The 26,580-nt window shown below is 50.9% G+C and overlaps 1 protein-coding gene and 1 long non-coding RNA gene across 2 annotated transcripts; both read right to left on the bottom strand.

The window, feature by feature from the left end:
* Positions 1-9,827: 9,827 nt before the first annotated feature.
* Positions 9,828-10,719, bottom strand: LOC149912517 (uncharacterized). The gene is made up of 3 exons (XR_016461409.1): positions 10,657-10,719; positions 10,271-10,350; positions 9,828-9,891 (listed from the first exon to the last, which is right to left on the bottom strand). It is a non-coding gene; the product is annotated as an uncharacterized LOC149912517 (long non-coding RNA).
* Positions 10,720-10,934: 215 nt separating this feature from the next.
* Positions 10,935-17,633, bottom strand: LOC149912516 (uncharacterized). The gene is made up of 14 exons (XM_090131828.1): positions 17,534-17,633; positions 17,143-17,264; positions 16,903-17,025; positions 16,603-16,768; positions 16,350-16,448; positions 16,046-16,197; positions 15,078-15,170; positions 13,632-13,739; positions 13,332-13,448; positions 12,833-12,842; positions 12,390-12,442; positions 11,576-11,632; positions 11,282-11,404; positions 10,935-11,015 (listed from the first exon to the last, which is right to left on the bottom strand). The coding sequence occupies exons 1-14, from the start codon at positions 17,556-17,558 to the stop codon at positions 10,935-10,937; spliced, it is 1,329 nt and encodes a 442-aa protein (XP_089987954.1). The 5' UTR covers positions 17,559-17,633.
* Positions 17,634-26,580: the final 8,947 nt, after the last annotated feature.

Raw genomic sequence — 26,580 nt, 5'->3', positions numbered from 1 at the left:
TTCTATTTGGTTTGGTTCAGGTTGTTGTTTTTTATTCAGTTTTTGTGTCTCCTGGGCTGGATCTTATTGCCTTCTCTGGGCTGAACATTTGAAACCTATCATTAAAATATTCCTTCTGCTAGATCTTTGAGAGCGAGCACTCAACCTCTGCAAATCCCCATTAGTTCTGTATTTTAAGTTGCTGTGGAAGTTTGTTCTGCCGTGTCACATGCACAGTGTGCAAAGTGCAGTGTGAAGGGTCAGGCTGTGTCAGGTGGAATTCCCAGTCCGAACTGAACGTTGCTCAATTTTCCCACTGCCCAGAAGCATTTTGAGAAATGACCTTTCAGTCATGCCTTTAAGCAGGAATCTTCAGACTGTCCGACTTGATCCACCAGCCCTCACAACATGGGTATATGAAAGTTGGGGCCAGGACTTTATTCCAGACTACAGGGTATTTTAGTACTGCTCATCAAAGCCCCTGGTTACTCTTACCAGTGTAGTGCACTCCATGTTCTTAGAGAACATACTTCTAAACAACTTAGCTGGCCTTTCAGCATGTTCTGCTTCTCACCTGAGTTAACCATTAAAGAAGGCTGAACAAAGGACATTATTTTCCTACTGATGGCAAACAAATCCAAAGAGAATGGTATGGTAGAATTGACAAAGCAGCATGAAATAGAAAGAAGGAGAGCTCTGACACTGATGACTCAAAACCAGCAAATACTCCAAATTTCAAAGCCAGCGTAATTTGAAAACTGTGATGAAATCATAGGAGTATGTTTAGCAAAAAACACTGTGATTACCTCTTTCTTGACAGTCTGCTGCTTCATGGATACTTGATGGATATTATGTGCATTCATAGCAGTACATAGTTTGAGCAAATGAGTTTCAAAGTACAAAGCTAAATGTTTTCATAATTCAGTATTTTAGGATGAACATAGTGCAGGTGTGACCTAGAAAATCAGTTCTCTAGAAACATAGTCCATTTCTTTTGTTACATTTTGGCTTATTGAAGGATACAGGTAAGATTGCATGTTACAGTTGTCACTGAAGCACATATTTTACATAGAATGTCTATTTAAGTTTAAAAAATATTTTACTTTTTTTTTTTTTTTTCAATATTGAAAAGATATTATGCTGTTTTGTGGATTCTGGGCTATCATTTATTCACACTTTTATGTACCTCTGACTGCAATTCCTGCATATATCAATTCTCTCTTTAGCAGCTTCATCTGCAGGAAGAAAAATGGCAGCACAACAGTTGTCCGATCTGCAGATTTTGCTCCTTGCAAATTCTGAGAAACATTTCAATACAGTTTTCCTTGAGCGACATCTAATACTGCTAAAAGCAGTGTTTTGTTCCCATTTCTAGATTATTTACAGTATGAAGGAACCATCAGCTGCACTTCCTTTCTCTTGTAATTTTTGCTCCTTGATTGAAGTTGCTGTTACATGGCTTCTCCTGGAAGCTGTTGGCACTGTCTGTGGTCTCTACCAGCATCATGATTTGGAAGGTACGACATTTCTGGCTCAATGGAAAGAAAGTACATGTAGTAGATGTAGAAAGTCATGCTTCCATGTTCTGACAGCACTTGGGTACAGGACGGCAGCCCTTTGGCACTGTGCAGCTGGCTGTGATTTAGAAAGAAGTTTGCCGAGGCATCTCCAGACAGTGTGGGAAATTCAGTTCACCAAGGGCTTAGAAATGAAGGATGTATATTCCTGTGCCCTTTTTCTGTTGCTGTGCTTTTTCTTGGCAGTGTGAAAGTAGGAAACAGTAACGGAAGGAACAGAAACCTGCAGATGTTGTTCTTGCAAACAAAGTACGCTCATGTTACTCTTGAGATTTTCACCTTGCAGATCGCTGAGTAGAATTCAGGTGCTTATGCATGAATGGCTACAACTATTTTAGATGCCTTGGGACACCTGAAACGTTCAAAGCCTGCAAACATGCCATGGATCCTACAGAAGATGTGTATCCTTTTGGAGAGAAAGGCCAAGAGAAAAGCTGGGGAGGCTTAATTGGTGTTAGATGTCCTGTGCTTATTTGAAAGATTCCTGTCTACACTGCGTCTCAGGTGAGTGTCCTGTGTCTGAAAGGAGAGGGCAAAGAGTGGAGAAGGGAGGTTCACATGGATGTATTGGTAGAAATGTTCTGTAGATTGTAGACAAATTGGCTCTTATCTTCATCACTGCTAATAAGAAAACTATTTTGCATTGTATAGCATTGCATGAGTGTGCCTAAACTGTGTTACAAATACTGATGAAATGATTTAATCTTCTTCATTCATACAAATACAATTAAACCACTTTTCTCCACTCTTCCCTCTAATCCTCACATTGACACAGAGTCAGTGGGACAGTTGTTATTCCGGGGTTTGCTATCTGATAGAACAAAAAAATAAAGGACTTATTCATTACAGAATGGTTTATGGTCAGTGAAGCTCTGACTACCTGTTCTCTTTAGCTGTACTGTATTCTCATGTCAGGAATGAGAAAATACAAATTTGTCCATTTCATCTCTCTTTTGGGAACAAAAAAAGTTGTAGCAATTTTTGTTTGGACACGTGCTAATTTTTCTTCCTGCCCTAGGGCAGAATGGTTTGGAAATGGCTTTAACAGAGTGCTTTGGAAACTGTTCCCAGCTAATGAAAGCTATTAAGTAGCCAGATCTAGCTGAAGGAGGATGGCTTTGGTAACCTGTGTAGAGCAACATGCTGGTTTTGCTTTGCAGTATAATTAGCCTCTGGATGAGGCACCCTGCTTTTATTTTAAAAGTAAAATATATGTGTGGTTTATGAAAACCAAGCATCTGCCACAGAGACACTAAAATATGTACCCTAAAATATCTTCTGCTAATACACTGCTAAGTACATTAAACAAATTAACAACGATCCAAACGGACATTTTAATACTGAAATTATGGTTGCCTGTCACTTAACTCATGTATCTTCCTGTTAATTATACTCCTGATATACAGACCTTACTTGCTTTAAAAATATATCTTCCATGTTTCTGAATCATCTTTTCATCTACTGACCACAAGACTTGCTTCACTCCCAGAATGAGCAGATCTCATACACCTTTCTTCTCAATTCTTTTCTTCTTAATTTCTTCTTAATTTCCTCCTTAATTGTATAGGATTGATTCCTCTTTATCATTGCTCAGTGATGTCTACCCTAGAAAAACAGAAGACCAGTTTGTCACCTGTCAGATGCTGGCAGAATAAGAGACACTGATTGATGGAACGATGACTTGAATCTCCCCACATATGCCGAAACTGCCTTAAATATTCCTTTGGCCGTGGTATTTACAGGAAAAAATGCTGCAATGTGGCAATAAAGGAAATGAATATGAAGGGCAGACTGACTTTTCTGCTGGTGGTTTTGCTACACAAAAACTTAACTCCCAGGCGGTGACACCTTGTACTAATGAGAAGCACCGTTATCCAGGGTCTTTCCTAACAGCACATGAAGCTTACTTGAAGTTTCAGCTTTCTCTCCCCTACTAATAGAAACTAGAAAACACAACTAATGCATTTGATAATTAAATTGCCAAGTTACTTCATGGGAAACCGCTCACACCACTTCAGCTTGTGTTCAAATCAGCAACCGGCTGGAGAAACGTGGTGTCTTTTCATCATTCTGTTGTCAAAGGGCAAGCTTGGAAAACAAACTGAAACATGCATGCTGGCTTTCTGTCACTGAATAGGCGGTAGCAAAAAGTGAATGCTGACACGGACTTAAAGATTGGAGATCCTGAAAGTGAGGGAGGCAAGTTTTCCTAAGATTTCATTAGAACTCTCCCATAAGGTAAGGCAAGGCTGCACTTACAGGCACTGAAATTGTTGAAAACAGAAATAATTTCTGTTGAGAGTCAGAGTTGTAGTTCATGGGAGGAACTACTCTTAAAATCTCCTCGTCTGAATGGAGTTTGATAGCTGGATAAGCTAATGGTGTGAATTAAGTTTCTGTCTGTACATTCCCTTTTCTTTATTTGTTGATTTGTTTACTTTGCTTTTCAGGGAGGAAGAGGCAGTAGGACAAGACCAGCTGTTTTAACATCAGGCTGTGAAAAACAGCCATCAAATAATGCAGTAAATTATTCCTCTTGTCCAGTGAGCAGCACTATGGAACCACCTTCAGTGAGAAAATAGAGATTCGTAAATACAGAACATTTCACCAGGATTAGATTAAGAAATCTTTGAAATAAATTTGTTTCAACTTCATTTAAAATAAAAAATGTGTGCATTTTTTATGCTGCATGTTGGTGGTAAACTTGAGACACACACAAAATGAACATACTTCTACATGTATAATAAGCCATGGTGCAAATGAGAAATCTTTTTTAAAAGAAATAGGTTGTTTTTCACTGAGGGCATTCTGAGTCTTCATGCTGGAAAACTATGGCTCTCATTTCAGTACGATTTTAATTGCAAAGTCTCCTTCAGCAGAAAAACAATGAACTGCTGGACAGGTAGATGAAGGTACGTGATTAATGGAGTTGTTCCCTGGAAAGGGAAATATTCGGCCACATTAGAAGTCCAGCCTGTTTCTGTTTGCATATTTGGCAGCCTTAAAAAAAAGGCATTAACCAGTACTGCTGTGTCAGTGGGGTTATGTCATATTGTGTGGGGACACCAGTGGTTCTTCCCTATATGATATTCTAAGGTTAAAAAGGAGAGGGAGAGAAAAAAAAATGAAAATAAAAAGAAATCAAAATCAAAACCAAGTTGTTCATTTTTGCTGTTGTTTCTTTTAGTGCATAAATTAAAACATAGTTTTATGATGCTTTAAGACATGCGACCTTTGTCTGTGAATAAAATGTATCAGAGAATCATAGAATGACAGGATAGCCTGGGTTGAAAGGAACAATGATCACACAGTTTCAACGCCCCTGCTGTGTGCAGGGCACCAAGCACTCAACCAGGCTGCCCAGAGCCACATCCAGCCTGGCCTCGAATACCTCCAGGGATGGGCATCCACAGCCTCCTTACTCTTCTCCAGTGTGAGAAATGCTATTGCTGGGCTACCTTGGAGTTTGTTCTGTGTCCTCACGATGTTCTAGTGAGGCCAAACATCTGCCAACCTGTCTAATTGAGCGTGGCTGACAGCTGCTTTTGCTTCTGGAAGTCTGTAAACCCACTGAATCTAACTAGGAGCACAGCGTAGTTGTGAGAGATGTGTGAACTTGCAGCCTAATTCCACCCTTAGCTGTGCAGCCCATCTGCCACTGCTGAGAGTGGCTTCTATTACTGTTGGTTCACATTTCGTGCTGTTGCCAAAATAATGCAAATTATTGTGTGAATATTTCCAGATTTGCTGCCAAGATAAGCAGAGCTAGCAGATAAATACCTCTTTGGCATCTGAGTTGCCAAGAGACATTGCTGAGCTTTGAACGAGCGTCAGCCACTCAGTGAGGAACCACCCACAGCTCCAACATGGACCAGATTCTCTCAGTGGTACTCATGTCTGACTGCACAACTGAGGAGCCTCCAAATTTAAGGCGTCTGCAGCAACTACATTTGAGTGTCTAAATGTAAGTGTCTGAATCTAGAGCTGAGCTACACAGCTTCTGGTCTGAAAGACTGTTAAAATTAAAGCCTGCCACCAAGCACTGTCTGCCAACATATTATGACACATTTTGTCATAGATGCTAGGGATGTGAGGAATTTAAGGGGGAAAAAGAGACGTGTAGATGTGTCCTAGTTTCATGAGAGACACATGCACTTAGACTGCTGAGGTAAACTTTTACAGTTCATAACTCAACTAGTTTTTCAATTCTGAAGGCCACTCAGACTTTCAGACCCTTCAGTAAGGGTGATGGAGCACTGGAGCAGGTTGCCCAGAGAGGCTGTGGGGTCTCCTTCTCTGGAGACATTACTCAAAACCTGCCTGGATGCATTCCTGAGTGACCTAATCTAGGAGTTCTGCTAAGGCAGGGGATTGCACTCGATGAGCTTCCAGGTTCCTTCAGCTATAAATAGGAAGACTGCTAAAAAAGTACCCTTTTCACATCTCAGCCAGGATTCTCGCATTTATTTATTTTTAATAAATGATACAATCTTCTCTCTTCTCTTCTCTTCTCTTCTCTTCTCTTCTCTTCTCTTCTCTTCTCTTCTCTTCTCTTCTCTTCTCTTCTCTTCTCTTCTCTTCTCTTCTCTTCTCTTCTCTTCTTTCTCCTCTCTTCTCTTCTTTCTCCTCTCTTCTCCTCTCTTCTCTTCTTTCTCCTCTCTTCTCCTCTCTTCTCCTCTCTTCTCCTCTCTTCTCTTCTTTCTCCTCTCTTCTCTCTTCTCCTCTCTTCTCTTTCTTTCTCCTCTCTTCTCCTCTCTTCTCCTTTCCCCTCCTTCCCTTTTTCCTTCCCTTTTCCTTCGCTTTCTCCTTCCATTTTCCCTTCCCTTTTTCTTCTACTCCTCTCATTTTAATTTTTTTTTTCATTCCCTTTTTCCTTCCCTCTCTGTTTCCTCTTCATCCCCTCTCCTTTCCCTTTTCCCTCCTCTCCCTTCTCCTCCCCTTCTCTCTTTTCATTTTCTTTTCTTTCCTCTCCTCTCCTCCCCTCCCCACTCCTCCCCTCCCCTCCCCACTCCTCCCCTCTCCTCCCTTCTCCTCCCTTCTCTTCTCCTCCCTTCTCTTCTCTTCTCTTCTCCTCCCTTCTCTTTTCTCTTCTCCTCCCTTCTCTCTTCTCTTCTCTTCTCTTCTCTTCTCTTCTCTTCTCTTCTCTTCTCTTCTCTTCTCTTCTCTTCTCTTCTCTTCTCTTCTCTTCTCTTCTCTTCTCTTCTCTTCTCTTCTCTTCTCTTTTTCTCTTCTCTCCTCCTTTCCCCTCCTTCCCTTTTTCCTTCCCTTTTTCCTCTCCTCTCCTCTCCTCTTCTCTCTTCTCTCCTCCTTTCCCCTCCTTCTTTTTCCTTCCCTTTTTCCTTCCCTTTTTCCTTCCCTTTTTCCTTCCCTTTTTCCTCTCCTCTCCTCTCCTCTCCTCTCCTCTCCTCTCCTCTCCTCTCCTCTCCTCTCCTCTCCTCTCCTCTCCTCTCCTCTCCTCTCCTCTCCTCTCCTCATTTTAAATTTCTCTTTTTCATTCCCTTTTTCTTCCCTCCCCTTTCCTCTCATTCCTCCTCATTCCCTCTCCTTTCCCTTCTCCCTCCTCTCCTCTCCCTTCTACTCCCCTTCTCTCCTTCTTCTTTTCCTTTCTATCTTTTTTCTCTTCTCTCCTTTCGTTTTGTCTTTTTCCTTTTGTGTCCTTTTCTTTTTCTTCTTTTTTCTTCTACTGGCTCCACCGTTGAAGGCAGAACTCTCTTATTCTCTTCCACGTCTCACTAGAAAATGGAGAGTCTCAAGTTGTGACTGAGTAATTTCCACCTCACACAGACTTTGAGAGGAAAAAAGAGAAGCTGCCTCCTCCCTGGATCCCTCTGGCAGAGGCAAGCTACAACAACAGCAAAGGCAGGAGTGCCAGTACCTGTCTGTGGGTCCAGGCGGCCGGGAGAAGTTGTTCATCACGGCCTCAGTGTGACAGCGGGTGAGGATGACCACCGCCTGGCACAGGAAGGGCACGAACGTGCTCTGCTGCGTAGATGACGCGCAGCTGCGCAGGATGTAGAGGATGGGTGGCACCTGGAAGAAGAAGGGGAGAAGGAATGACTTGCTGCATCCTGGACTCTGCAGGGCCTAACCACGGACATTCAGCGCGTGAGCAGTGCCTGCTCCCTTGACATGCTGCAACGCCTAAGCCTAAATTTCAAACCAGCCCCCCTGTCCAAGCCCTGGCTCTGCGCTCAGGCTGTGCTGCTTTAGTACCAGAGGCAGACGGCACAGGGCATGGTGCAACAGCCAGAAACAAACCAAGACACGTGGAAGAAAGAAAGTCTCTTACGTTCCAACAGATGTCCTTCCCGTGCATCTGCAGAAAGGTGGTCACCCACTTCCCAGCAGCACGCACGCGCACTCCTGTGGCTTTCCGGATGGTCTCCTTGGTGGCCATCATGAAGTCGACGGTGCGTTCGACGGGGAAGTTTCTGCACACGATCTGCAGAGAGATGAGAAGCAGGAGAGATCCCATCACTGCTCTGCGCAGCTCTTCAGAGCACAAAGCAGGCTGGAGGGCATTCTTAGCTCAGTGGCTTGCCGGCCATTCACAACGCTCCTGCTGTCCGTACCCTGCTATTTACACGGAAGGCGGCTGAGCCTTCGCTCAGCTTCTGCACCCATGGTGTCTGCTGACATGCAAAGCCTACCTCCCAGCAGCCACAGTCACACATGCACGCAAGTGCACACACACACACACACACACACACACACACACATCATGGAGTCAGCCCCTTGCACTGCGTGCCTGAAGGCCAGCCATAGCTCAGAGCCTCCTGCTGCTTGCTGAGAACAGCGGTCTCAGGGCGACAGCTCATTTTGGAAACGGTGTGAAAGGCTGGGAGCAGCACAGAGTCGTGCAGAAGCCTCCGCACAGAGATCCCACCACCCCTTTCTGGGTCCACTTACCATGGCCATTTTGGACGTGGTCTGGAGCTGAGAGACAGTGCTGCAGGCATGCAGTCCCTCAGACAGGCTCCCGATGTCTCTTGGCTCCCTGTTGGCTGCTTTGGCTGGAAAGAGCCCAGGGAGAAAAGGGAAGTCATGCTTCTGGAAATGGAACCGCTCTCCACAGGGGAGAGACAGAGGACAGGGTGGGGACGAGAAGAGAGCTGTGCACGGTGCCTCTCCCTCCTGTAAACAGGGCCCAGCCCGTGGGGCTCTGGCAGTGCTACGGAGGAGGGCAGAGGGCTGGTGCAACCTGCTCTGCTCACCTTGGATTCGGAGAAGGGAGCTCAGACAGGAGGCAGCCAACTGGCGGGATGCGGGCATGGGGTCGCACGTCAGAGGTGCCAGCAATCCCACCAGGGAGCCAAAGTGCTCGCAGGCATCTGCTCTCTGCAGGGGTGAGAGGCAGGAAGAAAGCTGTAGGCAGCCCCGGCTCTCCCTGGCTTCTCCGCCTGTGCCTTCCTCACGCCGTGGCACAGCATGCACAGCTGGGCGGAGCTCGCCTTCCAGCTCAGGGGCTCTGGGGAGGGAGCAGGGGGCATGCCGTGGGGCTCTTTACTCACTCGAAGCTCTTCGCAAACAGCCAGAAGCTGGGAGCAGGTCTGCAGGGCCCTCTTGCGCTCCCACACATTCTCTGAGACCATGCATTTCTGCAGGACCTGGGGTAGAGCATCTGTCTCACTGAGGACGTCTTTGCTTTCCCTCCTGCCGCCCCTCTCCCTGTCCCTCCTTCTCCAGCACTTTCCCCCAAGGCTGCCCTGTGGCTCCACGTGGCCTCCAGCCTCACTGAGCACCGGCACTGCTGCCCCCGCTCTCTGCAGTCATCCTGCCTGCCAACCCGGGAGCTTTTCCTCGGCTGTGGCCTGCCAGGGGCTGGCTCCTGCCTTTCCCCTGCAGGGCCCATTGCTCTGCCCATTTCTGAGCTCGCAGTGAGCTGGCACGTCAGCAGGAGATTGCTCCCCTCTGATCACCCTCTCAGTCCCCAGATCTGCCCCCACTGCCGACAGGCACCATGCTTTCTCCCTTGCCCCACACATACTCACATGCACTATGTTCTGAAAGAAGCCGCCGCTGGGCTCTGTCTGGAGCAGAACCGCCATGAGCCGGCCCAGAGCTTTCAGGGACGTTTGCTGAAGCTGAAAGCAGAAGAGGGCAGTGAGGTTTAGCATCACGGCTGTTGCCAGAGCATAGGTTGTGTGTGCTGAGGTCGGGTTTGACCGAGAGGTGGCCGGGAAAGTTACGGCAGGTTACCTGCAGGTACTGCGCTGCGTGCTGTGACTTCCTGATCTTCAGCATCATCTCTGCTGAAGGGTGCGTCACGATGTTCTTGCAGCACAGGACCAACATCTCCCGCATGTCCTTGCTTTCGAAAGTGGGCTTCAGCTTGCTGAGAGGAGGAAGAAAGAAAGAGAAATCGGAAAGGGCCTTTAGCAGTGCTCTCCAGCCTGGTTCAGACAACATCTGACTTTCTCCTAATCGACAGCTACCAAGCCAATACCCCCAGCTCCTGCTGCTGAGCACTGTCTTCAGTTCAGCAGCGCCCACCTCCTCCCCGGCAGCAGTGAACCAGCTCCCTCTCTGAAGGGAAGGAGACCCCAACTCTCCCTTCTCTTCCCTGCCAGGGGACAGGAGCACCAGGGCCTTTCTCCCTGCCCAGAACCTCAGTTTTGCTGGGCGCAACAGCCCAGTCTTCACTCCTATAGATGCGGCTCCACGCCCCCTACCTCCTCCAGACCTTCAGGAGCTACCCAAAATGGGGACCTTACCTCAACTGCTCCAGGGCCAGGACCACCTTGAGGGGCACTGGGGAGACAGGAATGCCCGAGTAGTATTTCTTCAGCAGGTCCTGCAAGTCCCAGAAAGACACTGTCAAGTTGGGCAGGGGGCACATGAGAGCTTTTCCACCCAGCCCCAAGACAGGCACAACTGCCACACACCAGCCCCATCACTCCCATGTTTCCCATGGAAGCACTGCAGGATGCAGCAGCTCGACAGCTGGTGCACCTAGCCCGCTGCCCAGCAGCTGCATCCAGCACCCAAAGTCCCCACCAGCTGGAGACGTGTAGCTGATGGAGACCTGTGTGCCCCCAGGGAAGCAGGCCTCATGGCGCAGCCCAGAACTCTGCAGGCAGCCCTGCCTCTAGGCACTCACCATCAAGATCTCCAGAAGCTTTCCCTTTAAGGAGGGGTTAAAGGATGTAGAATCACCCACGACTGCTTGGAAGGCAGAGCTGAAGTCGGTGATGCTCTGCACCAGTGCGAGGTTGTTCTGCAGGTCCTGAGGCCCAAGAGAGAAGAACATTCTTTGAACTGTGGGATGGGACAAGGGCTGCAAGGGGGACACGTGGGGGCAACGCTAAGGGAAGGGCTTGGGTCTTCATCTGGGCACAAACCATTCCCCGAGGCACCTTTGGAAAGGGAAGGCCCCTCTCAGCATCCCCCCTTGTGGAGGGGCTGCAGCTGGGCGCTCAGACACCCTGGCACGTTTTGACTCTCACCCGGCAGCTGCAGCTGTAGAGCATCAGGATGTTGCCCACGATGTCTCCCTCCAGGTGGGCGAGCAGCTGCTCCTTGGAGGCACGCAGTGCCAAGCTGCCGTGGGCGAGCACGAGAGCGCTGCGTGTGGCCTGAGCTCTCGTGCTGTCCAGCTCCATCTGTGTGGGAAGAAATGCCTTGAGACACTCGCTCAACGGCCCCCAGTGCCCCGCGATGCACCTGGGCTCCAAGGCAGAAAATAAGGCAGAAGAATGCCAAGATGGAAACCCGTAACACTTTACCTTCTTGTGCCTGGAAATCCTCGCGTTGCGGCCTTTGCACAGCCTGGACGCAAACGTGGTGAGCGTGGCCAGGACTGCTTGGAAGTTACTCTCAGCCGCGTGGCTGAGAAGAGAGACCATTCCCTGCACAAAGGAACAAGGGGCAGTTGGCACAGGCCTGAATCTACAGATCCTCTCCTGAGGAAAAGGGCAGCAGGGAGGAGATGGAAAGGCGCGGAGCAGGGCCAGGAGAAGCCCTCTGCCCCAGGGACGGAGTGGGGATGCTCGCAGGAGCTGGAGGAGAGCAGGGCTCACCTGGGCCTCACATGGGTCCTCCGCGTTTGCTTCCTCCAGGTGCTGCAGCAGCTTCTCCTGGACGTGGAGGACTCCCTTACAGGCTCCCAGCACTGTGCCCAGAGCCTTGTACAGGAAAGACTGCAGGGGAAGGGAAGGAAGAAGGTGAGATGTGGCAGCAGCTTAACCTGTTGGGGGAGGGCCAGGTGGAAGGAGCCACGCTCCCTGGGAGTCGCTGAGAGCAGCTGCAGGGCCGAGCTTTATCCATCCCTGGGCAGCTTGCAGGGAAAGGCCCTCTGGGGGCACAGACTGGGGAAGCAGCACCAGCATCCTGCGTGGGCAGAGCACCAGCCACAGCCCCAGCCCCAGTTGGACACCTGCAGCTGCACCGCTGGGTGGAGCCGGGGGGAACTCACCTTTTCTGCAGAGCTGCTGGCAGAGCTGCTCAGCCACCGGCTCAGCTCACAGCTCAGGGCCTCGATCCAGGCCTCATCCCGTATGGTGTCCATTGACGCCCCGAGGAACTGTTGGAGAACAGGAGAAGACGATGTTCCCTTGCCCTTTGCCTCTTCCCTCACTCCCAATTGCTGCAGCCCTCTGGGGAGAGGTGTCTGGAAGAACAGTTCCTCTCCCAGCTCCCCAGCATTCCCTCCATTTAAGCCTTCTGCCACTCTTCTCCTAAGACCCCCCTTGGGCTTGGGGCAGAGTGGAAGAGGCAGCGCCTCAAAGGCTCCTCAGCAGCACTGGAGAGGCTGTTCCTGTCCCGTGGTGGCTCATATGGGAGCGGGGCTACTTGGGGCAGGCAAGCACTTCTCTGCACCCAGCAGTGCTGTACCTTCAGCAGACGGCACTCCCACCCTGCAGTGTCCAGGAAGCTCTCATCTTTCCCTGCACAGCAACAGGAAGAAAAAGACCCTTACTTGGGATCAAGGCACAGAAGAAGAGCTGCTGCAAACCTGGCTTGGCCTGGGCACTTGACACTGCCAAGCTGGGACCCGCACCCCCTCCACCATGACCTGTCCCTCCCCACAAACACTGTCCCCGCAGGAACACAGAACTAACTGAGGGGACGTGAAGGGCCCATCCGTGTCCTGGAAGGGGCAGATCCCCGCGGGGAAAGATCCCCGGGCCTCAGCGCTGTCTCCCTGGAATGGGAACAGCAGCAGAGCAAGCACTGGGCTGCAGGCAATGCTTCCCCTCTGCCACCCTGCAGAGAGAGCTGCATTTTCACTCCTGCCCTTCCCTGCCTCCGCCTCTCCCACCCCACCAGCACTTTACCTTGGAGACACTGCAGCAGCAGGGGGATCTCAGCGGCCCACATGGCCCCCACAGCTCTGTGGAACCTGCTGTGGAGGTTTTGCATCAGCTGTAAGGCAGCGGCCTGGAGTTCGCTGCCTGCAACAGGGCTCCCTGCCACCACCTGAGCGAGAGCAAGGAGAAGCAGGGTCACTTCTGCAGCAAGAGCAGCGGCTTCCCCCCAGGATGGAAGCAGCCAACAGCTCTGCCCGTGGCCGTGCTGCTTCCTCCCGGGGGCTGGTGGCACTGGGCTCTGGAGCATCTACTCACCAGCAGGCGCGCCAGCAGTGTCTGGGGAGTCAGTCGTGGGCCTGTGAGGAGAAAAAAGTGCTGAGTCAGACTCCAAGACGCTCCGTGCCCAGCCACGCGCAGCTCCGCTGTCCCTTCTGGGTGGTAGCACAGGTCAGCAGAGCTCACTGGCGGAGCTTCTGCTCCTACCTTGAAACATGGAGCTGAGGAAATGGGGATCCAGCTCCTCTACTCGCCGTCCTGTCAGATCCTCTCTCTCGGCCAGGGCTCGGACACAGCGCGAGACCGGGATCAGCATGCCGGTGTGCTGGGCTGGCACCACGAACAGCAGCAGCCGTGGCCACAGGAGCTGTCGGGAACGAGGCAGTTGAGCGTGTCAGCATTCCTGCCTCCGCTCAGAGACGAAGAGGACTCTGTGAATTTCCCTGAGTCTTGCGTGCTTCAGAGCACGCTGGAGGAGAGACCTGGGGTGGTGGGATGAGGAACAGGTGGTGCAAAGGCAAGGAGCAGCAGCAGGGCAGATGTGACTTACTTTGGACATCCCTGTCGCAGAGACGTCCAGAGACCCCAGGATGTCCATGCACAGCTCCTGCAGAGCTCCTTCCTCCTGGGCTTCCCGGGCAGAAAGGTCTCCAGCTGCCTGCACAACAACGGTGTTGAAACCCGGTTACCTCAGTTCTCAGGAGCCTCTCAGGAGGCTCAGGTGCGGCCCCAGCGGTGCTTCTGTGCCACCCTCTGAGCAGCACAGGTCTTCCCAAAGAAGATGCTGCCCACTGTCCTTACCCTTCTTCCAGCGGTGCGGCTGAACTCAGTGAAGATGTGCCCCACCACATCCCAGGCTGAGCAGCTCCGGGTGTTCGAACTGAGCAGGTCCTTGATGAAGTGCAGAACTGCCGTCCTCACCTGCCAGGGGTCAATTGTGGGTGTGATTTTTCAGGTCAGAAGGCAAAGGGAAGCCACCTGCTCATCGGGGCAGCCTTTGGGCACGAGCAGAGACAACAGGAGCAGAGGAGAAGCCTTGGCTCCTGAGGTGAGGGCCAGGCCGTAGCACCAGGCTGTGCACTTTCCAAGCACAGCACAGGGACCTGCCTGCTCCACTCTGCCTGCTCTCCCACAGGAGCCATCGCGACCGTGTGGTCAATGCCCCAGCACCTCTCTAGTCACCCCAGCCCTGCCCGTGTTGGCAGCAGCATCACCACCCCAACAACACTTTCTATTCCCAAAGCAGCTCACCCGGATCCTGAGGTCGCTGCACAGACACTGCACAGCCTCAACCACCTGGGGCAGCTTCTCCATCATCACGGGCTCTGCAAGAGATGCACAGAAGCATGAGCGGAGCCACAACCCCGATGGCAGAGGGGATCCCTGGAAGTCCCAGCCTGTGGTACTGACCATCAGAGCGAGCCAGAGCACCGAGCAGACCCAGTGCTGCCACGCGTCCAGCCTCCCAGTCCTCGCCCAGCTGTGACTGCAGAAACAGGACCATTTCCTCTGGGCAGATCCGGGCTGCAGGGAGGAAATCCCACGCTATGTTAGCAAGAAACTCACGCCCATTCCCGAGGTTTGTGAGAGAGGCCCTTTTGGCAAGGGCACTGCAAGCATTGCCAAAGCTCCTCTCCTTACCCTGCAGCATGATGCAGTGGGTCAGCTCCGCTCGATCAGCCTCGCTGTGCTGCTTGGTGTTGTCATAGAGCTGTGGGAACAAAGTCCATATGAGAAAATCACATCAGCACTGAGGACGGAAAAGACACTGTGCTGCCTGCTCTCATCTCCCTGGGCATTCTCAGGAAGAGAACAGGCAGACCAAACCCAGCCTGCCTCACAGCATCCCTGGGGGGACAGGCACGGCTCTGGAACAGCCGTGAGCATGCAGGAGCCAAGGCTCAGCTGCATTAGTCAGGGGCTCAGACCTTTGCAGTCCTCCTCAGACTTAGGTAAGAGGGAAACTGCTGTGGGCACAGGGATAGGCTCCCCTTACCTGGTAGAACACGGCACTCATGACGTCCAGAAACTTGTCGTTCTGGATGACAGACTCAGTGCCCTCTAAGGCCTCCAGGAAGACAGTGAGGCTCTGCAAGAGACAAGGAGAGGAAGAAAGGGATGAAGCCACATCTAGCCACTTGGGAGTGGAAAACCTCTTTCCCAATTGTTTCTCTGCAGGGAGAAGCTCCTGCACAGGCTTTTTATCCCCCACCTCCCAGCAGCACCGAGAGTCTCTCTGCTCTCAATCGAGCCATGCTTGAGCATCATTTGCAGGCATTTCCCACCCAGCAGCCCTCTTCTCCCCCATCAGATGCAACTGGATGTGGTCCCCCCAGTTGCTAGCACAGAGCTCCTCAGGCTCTCAGGCACCCATTCCTCCTTTCTCCAAGGGCTCCCCACCTCCTCCCTGCACCCCCCGACCCCTCGTGGCACTTGCACTGGCCCCACGTCCACCCTGAGCCCTGCACAGCGTCTCACCTTGGCCACCCTGCAGGTGTCTTGGATCTCCTGACACGGGTGCACAAGCCAGAGGAGCTGCTCCCAGACGTGCTCTTGGTGCAGCTCCTCTTGCAGGAGAACATCCAGCATGGCAGCCACGGCCCCGAGGACGGCCTGTTTGTCCTGGAGAGGGATGGCAGAGGCCCGGCATCAAAGACCAAAGGTCTGCCCTTCCTACAGAGAAGGCTTTCTCTTTCCCTTCCCCTTCCCCACACCCCCACGCCCAGCAGGGGATGGGCTCGCTCTGGAGGGCAGGCAGGTTTTCCCCAGACCCTCATCCCCAGCTCTTCCTGCCACAGTGCTGTGACATGCAGCTGCTCCCTGCCACAGAGCCACTTCGGGGCCCTTTGCAGAGCCAGCCCACTCCCTCCCATCACTGCTCAGCTGCCAGCCCACTGGGCACAGACAGAGCTGCCACATGGGTGCCCTGCTGCCACCCTGGGCTGGGAGCGCAGCAAGGCTCACCTTCTCCTCCTGGCAGTCCTGCCAGTTCCTCAGCACAGAGAAGAGCAGCTCCTGAAGGTTCTCGTAGATCTGCTCTTTCTCCATGGCAGGCCAGGGGCATTGGGATCCAGAGGACAAGTGAATCTTCACTCTGTCCAGCCACTGTTTCACAACTGAGAAAACAAAATTAAAGAAACATATATGAATAGTAATTGTTATTTTCTATGTTTAAAGAGAGTGAGAGAAAAGGCAGCCTGTGAGAGCCTGCAGCAGGGCAAGGTGCAAGGGCTGTCCTGAGGCCCCCTGCTCTGGAGCCAGCACTCACCAGCACAAGCGAGGCGCAGGGTCCGGCCGCTCCTCACCTGGCCCACCACACTGCGCAGGCCAGCCAGCATCAGCCGCACGAAGGGGACGCACTGTGGAGCTGCAGAGAGGAAGGAGAGGCCACAGTCAGAGTCTGGGCAGTGAGGGAGGAGGGGCTGCAGCCCCGCATCCCCCAGCTCAACGCAGATCGCGCGCGGAGGGGAGAGGCTCCTGTCCCGGTTGTCGGAGATGTCGGGGGGCTGAGGGCGCTCTACCAGAGGTGCTGAAGAGTCGGCTCAGGGTGAGGAGCACAAACTCCTTGGACGCGTCCCCCGTGGCCTTCAGGTGGCTCTGGAGCTCGGCCATCACCAGGGTGAAGTGCGTCCGAGCCAGAGCCACCAGGACATTGCTGGCAGCTGTCTTCACATGGCCGGTCACGCCCTGCAAAAGAGGCTCTGGTGACACGCGGCACAGGAGATCGCCCGAGGCCCTGGGAAGGGCTGAGCCATCGCCGTCCGCCAGCAGAATGCCAGTGTGGGCAGCGGCTCCCTTTGCCATCGGGAGTGACCCCTCACCTGGGCTGCCGTCAGGTCCTGGGACACCTCTGCCAGCAGCCGGTTCACCACTCCGCACAGCGGGCGGCTGTCATCTTCCCACAGGGCGCCCTCCAGCTCACGGTACGCCTGCGCTCGGTCACCCTGGGGACAAGGATCGGGCACGCTCGCTTTGCCCGCTGCCACCCATCCCGACAGGACCGTGGCACCAGGCCGGGAGGGCGAGGGAGGATGGTTGGCAGCCGGACGTCCCCGACTCACCTCCCGGTCTTGCAGGCGCCGCAGCAGCGAAGTCACGGCGCAGGCAGGGACAGGGCTCGGCACCCTGCTTCTCTCCCTGCGACGCGTACGTCTGGGCACGCAGCCCACACAGGCAAAGAGACCTGGAAGCAAAGAGCGGAGCAGCTGCCGCCGGTGTCGCTCGGAGCCAGGGCCGAGCATCCGGCCGGCTCTGGGAGGAACGCTCCTCCAGCCCCACGGTTGGCGGGGACGGGGGAGGGAGCTTTCCCCTTGCTGGGGTGCCGGGGAAACCACGGCGGGCAGCTGCGCTCAGCAGAGCGAGGACGGTGCTGCCGGCGCGGCCTGAACTGACTCTGGAGGCACACGTGCGCTCGGGCGGCGTCACGGCGTGCGGAGAGGTGGAGGGACTCACCTCGAAGGGCTCTCAGCCGCTCCATGACAGCAGGAAATCTCCAGGTAGACGCAACGCTCTCTCTGGTTCCGCTTCCTGCGGGTCCCACAAGCGGACTGAGCCACCGCTCCCACCGCTGCCACGAGGGCGCACGAGGTACCACTGTGACATCACAGCGCAGTGTCACCTCACAGGGAATGGCTGGGGACCAGGCAGCACGCAGAGCAGCCCTGCAGGCCCCCAAACGCAGCATCTTCTGTGATGCACTCGGCTCTGGGGTTCCGGTTCCATGCGGAATTCCAAGCAGGGAATGACCTCAGCTGAGGGAGAGCCCCTGCCAGGGAGCAGCTGCTGGGCACCGCTGCCCGGCACTGTCTCAGTGACTGGGGACTCCATGCCGGGAGGTCCCTCTGGATCGCATCCCTCCCTTCTACTCTGCCAGCTGTACCACCGCACTGGGTATCATCAGCAAATTTGCTGAGGGTACACTTGTGTCATGGAATCATAGAATCATGGAATGGCCTGGGTTGAAAAGGACACCATGATCACATAGTTTTAATCCCCCTGCTGTGTGCAGTCCCAACCAGCAGACCAGGCTGCCCAGAGCCACATCCAGCCTGGCCTGGGATGCTTCCAGGGATGGGGCATCCACAGCCTCCTTGGGCAACCTGTTCCAGTGCCTCACCACCCTCCGTGTGTTGTTTCCACTGCCTATGACATTGATGAAAACGCTGAAGAGCACCAGTCCCAGGATGGACCCTTAGGGGACACCACTCACGACTGGCCTCCACCCGGACTCAGAACTGGTGATAACAACCTCTGGCTGTGACCATCAGACCAATTATTTACCCACAGAATGATTCAGCCTTCAAATCCATCTCTCTCCAACTTAGAGATAAGGACGCAATGTGGGAACACGTCAAATCTCTATTGTAGAAAATGCTGGCATACAAAATAATCTCCTTTATTGAAAAGTTTACGGTTAAGAGTTCAGCCCACATGAAGATAGAAGCTTCACATCTTTTGATTGCTATCTGGAGCTCTGCTGCTACGTTTCTAATAAAATTGGAAACATGACAAACCTAGCTAGCAACACTAACCTTAGAGTCTAAATCATGAAAAAGAAAAGGGAAGGCAGCAATTTCACATTTCCACTGCTGTCGCCGTCCAAGGAGGTGACTAGGCTGCATTATTTTCAACAGCTGAAGTCATCAGGGCCCAAACTGTGTAACTGTAAAGGAAGACCAGCGTGTTCTGACTCAGACTGCTTGCTTATCTCTGTGGCTGCAAGGAAAAACTGAAATCTTCCATTCAGTTCAGCAGTCAGCTCCTCCAGCTGACACAAGGCCAAATGTTCTATTGCACTCACTCATAAATAAAGCATGGGGCAGATCTGCTAGGTTTACAAATTGCTGGAAGAGATGGTGTGTGCAGATTGCCTTTCCTTTGCCCTTTTCTACTACATGTGAGAGGAATCCAAACTGAGTTCTTCCTCTGCCTGGGGCATTTGGAACCCACACAGTCAGATCCGATACTAGGAGAAAAATTCTAAGAGTGGTGAGGTGCTGAACACCTCAATAGAAAGCAGAAAACTCTCCAAATCCTGTCCTTATTGCTTGTGTCCCACACTGAAGTTAGCTTTTCCCTTCCCACCAAGGGCCGCAGTCTTTGATTCTCTCTATCTTCCCCCATCTTGCTCCCTTGCCCGTCACAGGAAAGCTCTACTTTCTAAAGTGCACACGATGCCTTGTTTACCTGCTGCCATGCTGCTCAGTACCGTCTCTTCTCCTGCTCTGTGCTGGAATTCATTCAGACACAGCCTGATTTTCCAAGAAATCAAGCTCACAGTTCTGTTCCGACCATTACTGGATTGTGGAAGGATGCTCCCAGCAATATGCCATTCAGCAGGTAGAGCTTGTTGCTGGGAGGATGGTAAGATTTGACTCAGAAAGAAGGCTGTCACTGCAGCCAAAACCTTGTCAGAAGAGAGACGTGAGCTTGTCATTTGTCCATTGCATTCCTTGCAGGTTTGATATAGCACATGAAGATTTCGGTACATCAGCAGTGAGCTTTCACCATTCTCATCTTCACTTGTGATTGCTTGGGTGATTTACATACCAGCAGCACAAGGAGCCTTTATATTTCTTCTTCCTTTGTTTTCTTATTGGAAAATCACTGTGAGACAGGTAAAATGGTTTACAAGTGTCAGTGCAATATATTTGCTTCTAGTAATGCAGATGTATTGATGCCTTGTTTTTCATCTGGCGAATGTACTTTGTAAGTTATGTACTTCTTTGTAAGCAGTAAGCAAGTACTTTTAATTACTGATACAAATTATTTTACCTGGACTTGAGCAAGGCCTTTGACATGGTCCCCCACCACATCCTTCTCTCCAAACTGGAGGGATGTGGATTTGATGGGTGGACCACTCGATGGATAAGAAACTGGTTGAAAGGCCGCAGACAGAGGGTGGTCATCAATGGCTCCATGTCCAGGTGGAGGCTGGTAACGAGCGGCGTCCCCCAGGGGTCTGTCTTGGGACCGGTGCTCTTTAACATCTTTATCAATGACATTGATGACGGAATTGAGTGCACCCTCAGCAAGTTTGCTGACGACACCAAGCTGAGTGGTGTGGTTGACACGGTTGAAGGACGGGATGCCATTCAGAGGGACCTCGAGAGGCTGGAAAGGTGGGCCCGGGTGAACCTGATGAGGTTCAACACAGCAAAGTGCAGAGTTTTGCACTTGGGCCGGAGGAATCCCAGGCATCCCTACAGACTGGAAGGAGAGGTCCTTGAGAGCAGCCCTGTGGAGAAGGACCTGGGGGTCTTGGTAGACGAAAAACTTAACATGAGCCAGCAGTGTGCCCTTGCGGCTCAGAAGGCAAATGGGATCCTGGGCTCCATCAGAAGAGGGGTGGCCAGCAGGGACAGGGAGGTGATTGTTCCCCTCTACTCTGCTCTTGTGAGGCCCCATCTGGAATACTGTGTCCAGGTCTGGAGCCCCCAGTACAAGAAAGACAGGGAGCTGTTGGAGAGGGTCCAGAGGAGGGCCACAAAGATGATCAGGGGACTGGAGCACCTCCCCTATGAGGACAGGCTGAAAGAGCTGGGCTTGTTCAGCCTGGAGAAAAGAAGGCTGCGGGGTGACCTCATTGCAGCCTTTCAGTACCTAAAGGGAGCCTAAAAAGAGGAGGGGAATCAACTCTTTGAAAGGGTAGATAACAGCAGGACAAGGGGAAATGGTTTTAAGCTGAGGGAAGGGAGATTTAGGTTGGACATCAGGGGGAAATTCTTTACGGAGAGAGTGGTGAGGTACTGGAACAGCTGCCCAGGGAGGTTGTGGATGCCCCGTCCCTGGAGGTGTTCAAGGCCAGATTGGATGGGGCCCTGGGCAGCCTGGTCTAGCATTAGGTGGGATGGTTGGTGGCCCTGAGTGTGGCAGGGGGGGTGGAGATTCATGATCCTTGAGGTCCCTTCCAACCCTGGCAGTTCTGTGATTCTGTGATTCCTTGATAAAATTCCTTACTACCTTCAGTTGTATAGCCAAAGCAGTGTTTGAGCTGGTAATGTATTCTTGAACAGCACTGCTGCCTTTAGCATTTGTATGTTTAGATATGAAAAGAGAACTTGATCATTATTTCACGATGAGAGAACCTTGATTTCACACAACAGAATTACAATACTGTAAAATGCCACTGTAAGAATGTGGCTTTTCTTCTTTCTTTTTTTTTCTTTCTTTCTTATTTTTTTTTTTTAATTGCAGTGGTGAGTGTATGATTGATTCAAGATAAACATTTTTTTGTAAGTCAATCTCTATACCTGTTTTGAAAAATATGTGTTTTTATTTCTCATTATTTAAAAATTGTCAGGCGTGAAGAATCAGGAGGTCACTCATGCTACAAGATCAGTAAATATCTCATATCAAGGTTAGAGAACATTCTCTCTGTACATTTTAACAGAGGAGCTGCATCTGTACGTAACTGTAGCTACACACGATGAGCTTTTCTTGAAGGTAGGCAGGAAATTTGGTCTGCGCTGGAACAAAAATCCAGTCCTGTTTTGACTGCTATACTTTTCACTGAGATAAAAAAATGGCATCATTCTGCAGGATGAACTAGATATACGGAATTTGGCACTGCCCTTAAATTTTGTGTAGTGAACTGAGGGACATCAGAGCTTTACAGATTTCTACATATTCTCATGGAGAAATCTAGAGAGGTCACAGGACGTAACACTGAGCTTCCAAATGAATAACAAAACACTGATGTATTTCAGAAGACCAGAAGCTGTAGAGGACCAAGTAGCCTGGCTAGAAAAAGAGTGCACTGAATAACTGGCTGGATTAAATGAACTGCAGTGTATTTGCAGTGTTTATTTCTGGAGTACTGCAGGACTTGACTAATTTTTGGCATCCTATGAGGAGATACTACAGCATTTACATTCTGATTAAATCATAGAATCACACAATGGCCTGGGTTGAAAAGGGCCACAATGATCATCTAGTTTCAACCCCCAGCTCTGTGCTGGGAACCCAATCACTAGACCAGGCTGCCCAGAGCAAAATCCAGCCTTCCCTTGAATGCATACAGGAGTGGGGCATCCAAAACTTCCTTGGGTTTTTCCTCCCTAGTAATATTCCAGAGATATCATACAGCCTGGAGGAGAGGAACCAAAGTGACACCTGATGAGGACCTGCTGAAAACTGAGAGATTCTTCAGTCTGTGTTTGTCAAGTTTCAACTATTGGCAAATTGTCAGCTGGAACCTCACGGTCCAGAAGAATGTGTGATCGCCAAAGTGAAAGACAATTTGCTGATAGCCCATGGAAACAGGAATCCTCCTGGCCTCTGGCACTCAAAGACAAAGAGAAGAGAAAAACCAGATGTGTTCCCCTGCCCATGGCAAACACCTGCCTTTCCATCCTTCCTGATGCCCACAGATGCCAGCAGCTGATGCCCTCAAGGACAGCCAGCCTGGACTTATTTTCATTACATATCTTTGTCCTGATGTCCTTCTAGAAGCTGGAACATTTCTCCATCTCAGCAGGAGAGGGCAGGAGAGTTGCAAGGTGAGGGCACACTCTCCCCTGTTTATCTGGCACACAAAGAGAAAGAGAGGATGAAAACCAGATGTGTTTCCCTACCCAGGGCAAACACCAGACTTTCCATCCTTACAGTCCTTCCTGACATCAGCACTAATTGAAACAACATCCCACTCACCTTTGCCATGTCTGGCAGAGGTTGCAGCTCTTTCTATTGCATCCCTCTAGCTTTCAAGTCAAGAGCTCCTGTGTCACACAAGGAAAAGCAATCTTTTACCTGCTGTGCCATGCTCATGGCAGCAGCAATGCAGATGCCAGGAGCTGATGCCCACAAGGACAGCCAGCCTGGACTTATTTTCATTACATATCTTTGTCCTGATGTCCTTCTACAAGCTGGGACATTTCTCCATCTCAGCAGCAGAGGGCAGGAGGGGTCCAAGGTGAGGGCACGCTCTCCTCTATTTTTCTGGCACTCAAAGACAAAGGGAACAAGAAAACCAGATGTGTTTCCCGGCCCATGGCAAACACTGGCCTTTCCATCCTTACAGTCCTTCCTGCCTTCAGCAGAGATATTTTGCTTTCTTGTGCCACTTCATCCCTTTAGCATCTGGCATTCTAACAAAAAAGTACTTACAAGGAATTTTAATATTTTCATATTAAATGTCAGAATTAGAACCTTATATTTACCAAATATTTAAAACGTTCAACCCAGTGAGAAGTGAATTGATGTTGTATTTAGCATTCAGATAAGAACTTGTAAAGGAAGTAAAAAGTGCTGCTTTCATAAACTATAGTCTCATTGTCAAGCCTTGCACTGTCTCAGCAGATTATTACAGAATGTTCATTCAAGCAGGAATTGAGAGATGCGTCTGAATTGATAACAACAACGAGTAATTAAGAAAGCTTGACTGCAGTCTGCTTGAGGATTCCAGTCTGAAGTGTGTTCCACCTGGTGACAACTGGGAATGTCTTTCTCTCACCATTAGAACCATTGCACCTCTGACTAAACACATAGCTAATCACCACTGAAAACCTAGGTGCAATTTCTGCAGTGCACAGACCAACTACATGTTGATTAACATTCAGAGAGATTGTGCAGGTGTCCTTTTAGGAACTGGCCTACAGTATGCTAAGAGGGATGGATGTGGGGACATTAGGATCACGTGCCCTCTGCCTTTTAAGACAGCCCCAGCAGAGCAGGTCAGCAGGCTGAAGAGCTGCGTGGGTCACCAGGGCTCAGAGACTTCACTCGGCCATCTGAAAGTGGAGGGACTTCAGCCCAAGCTGCCCTTTTCCATGCAGGCAAGGAGGCCAAGAGAAGGTGGATCGGCACGGTTCTGGTGCAGACAGGGGCTGCAGTGTGAGCAGGCCTACACAGACAAGGCTGTGCCCACACAGAGTGACAGCAGCTTTCGCTGTGAGCAGATTCCCAGGGGGCCTGAGCCATGGCAGTTCTTGATGGCAGCATGTTCCAATCAGCCCTGGAAGTCTTCTCTGGACGTCTGTCGCATTCTGGAATCCACACTGAGGACGCAGTCGCTGTGTCAGAGCAGCTGGCAGAGTCACGGGGAACCGTGACGTAGTTGGCCCAGGGAGCAACAACAAGGCCTGCACTGCTCAGCCAGCCCAGGCCAAAGGGGAGCACGAGAGAGAGCAGAGGAGAGAGGGGGGGAAAGAGGGCCAGGAAGGAAAGGCCTGTGCCTGAATGGACGTGTAGCAGCAGCTGCTGACAGCAAACTCGGTGATGGCAGGGGCACAGCAGAGCAGTGCAATGCTGGCAGCTTCCTGTGTCTTTCACACAGGCACTGCAGACATGGCCAGCACTGGGAGATCAGCAGAACTGCTGCACACCTCTGCCAGCCCAGGCCAGAGGAGTGCAGAACAGTGAGCTGCTGCTGAGGGGAGAGAGGATGGCCTGAGAGCTGACCTGAGAGGCAGGGCTGGCTGTGTTACAGCAGCCTCTGTGTCCTCCTCCTGTGTCTGTGAGGGCCAGAGGGCCAGAAGAGAACATGCCCAGACAACGAAGCCCTGCTGTCCTCTGCTGCTCAGCTGGAGAGATGTTCCGCCTTCCTGAAGGACGCTGATCCAAAGGGAAGGAATCAAAGGAAGTCCAGGCTGGCTGTCCTTGTGGGCATCAGCTGCTGGCAGCTGCCTCTGTGCTGCCATGGGCAGGGCACAGCACACACAGTGTTTGCAGTTCCCTGTGTGACACTGGCCCTGGGGACCTGACAGCCATAGGGAGACAACAGAAAGAGCTGCCTCCCTCTGCCAGATGAGGCAAAGGTGAGAATCCCAGAATCACAGCATGGCCCGGGTTGGAAAGGAGCTCAAGGTTCATGAATCTCCAACCCTTGGCTCTCCAAGGGTGCACAGGGGGCTTTGTTCTCCCTGTGGTGCAGCTTCAGTGCCAACTCACAGCTGAGCTGGTTGGCACACTGTGACAGCCTGCCGCTCTGAAGCTCTTGGGGCAGTGCTCAGTTCTTTCTGAAGTACTCTGGAAATGCTGCTTCTCCTTCACCAAGTCTGTTTCCAGACAGACGTCTTTTTCTCCTCTGTACACACAAACAGTATCTTGTAACTCCCTGGCACAGTGCTCAGAAGTGATACTTCTGGAAGCACGTCAGAGAAAAGTGGCCTTGTCCCAGTGGACTTTCAGAGCAGATGAGAACAAGTCTTGGTTGACGGCTTTCTTCTGCTTCTGGAACTGCACAGGCAGGTTGTGTGTTGTCATACTTTATGCCAAAGTGCCAAACTGAAGCAGTTTCTGCAACCTCTTTTTTTCATACTTGTCACTCTTTGCTGAGACCTTAACTTAGTCATTTTTAATGCGCTCTCATCTAAACTACTGAGTCCTCCAGTGTCAGTGTTGTATGAATCAGGACTGTGGGATTTCATCAGTGAAAGGATTCTGCTCTAATGACTGTCATTCTAAAGCTGATATTGTTTCTACCGCATCAGGCTTGCAGGAAGCATCTCTGATCAACAGAGAAATCAGAAAAATTGCTTTTCCTATTGCAGTTTCCTTTTAACTAGTGATGAAAGCTGTCAGTTTATTTTTGGCACCAGAAATCCTGGGATGCAACCAGGTTAGATAAGAAGTGAAACTGAGTCAACAGTAAGGGAACACAGATGAGATAGCATCACACAGCTCTGGAAAAGATGTTCCAGCTCTGTGTCTACCTACACCTTCAGGAGATGAAAAGTACTGGCTTACTGAGGTGTCCTGGGTTGCAGGTTCTGTTAATCTCCATTTTTGGAAGAGCTGCTTGCAATAAATACCTTGTAAGGTGAATGAGCTTGATAGAATCAGGTTGTGAAAGAGATGGATTTGCTATTTCCCTGAAGGTGCAGGAGTATTGCTGTGCCTACAGTCAGTAAACAAGGCAGAAATCACTGTGTTCCTCAGAATGAAAAACAAAAGAATAAAAATCTTTTTGTGAGGGACAGCACGCCTGAATGAAGCATAAATCTAAACATTTAAAATAAGGGCTAGTTTCAAAGGGGCTTGCAGTATTTCTCGTGAGGAAATATTTGATGCTTCTTTATGAAAGTCATCATAACAAAAGTGTACTGATGTCTTTGCTGAGGATTTCCTTGGTTCCAGCCTGAAGGTGTGCGCAGGCATGAGCAGGCAGTGCTGAGCTGCAGGTGAGTGCCTGTGTCCCACAGCAGGAAACCCGTGGGTGTCTTCAGGGGTTTGAAATGGGCAGAGCTGTGAAACCTGTAGGCTTTCACTGAAATTGTCCTCTGCTTTATTTTGTAATCTTAGTTTCACCAGTGCTTTCCAATGTTATTTTCGTATGAATGCAGATACATGGGATAGGATTAAAAGTTTTTATGGTGCTGCTGTATAATTTTCTGTGGTCATCATAAGCCAATAAAAAAAATAAATGGTAATCAGGCAATCTATTAACAACCTGTGGCACGTGTCAAACCAATGAAATTTCTTGCAGGAAGACAATATTGCTATACAATAATGTGGCTATCCAAAACTGTTAATTATACTTGATGAGCTGGAGATAAACC

This window comes from Phasianus colchicus, chromosome Z (genome assembly GCF_987193195.1).
Source record: "Phasianus colchicus chromosome Z, bPhaCol1.hap1.1, whole genome shotgun sequence".
Taxonomy (NCBI): Eukaryota; Metazoa; Chordata; class Aves; order Galliformes; family Phasianidae; genus Phasianus; species Phasianus colchicus.
This window is presented reverse-complemented; position numbering and strand designations above follow the sequence as displayed.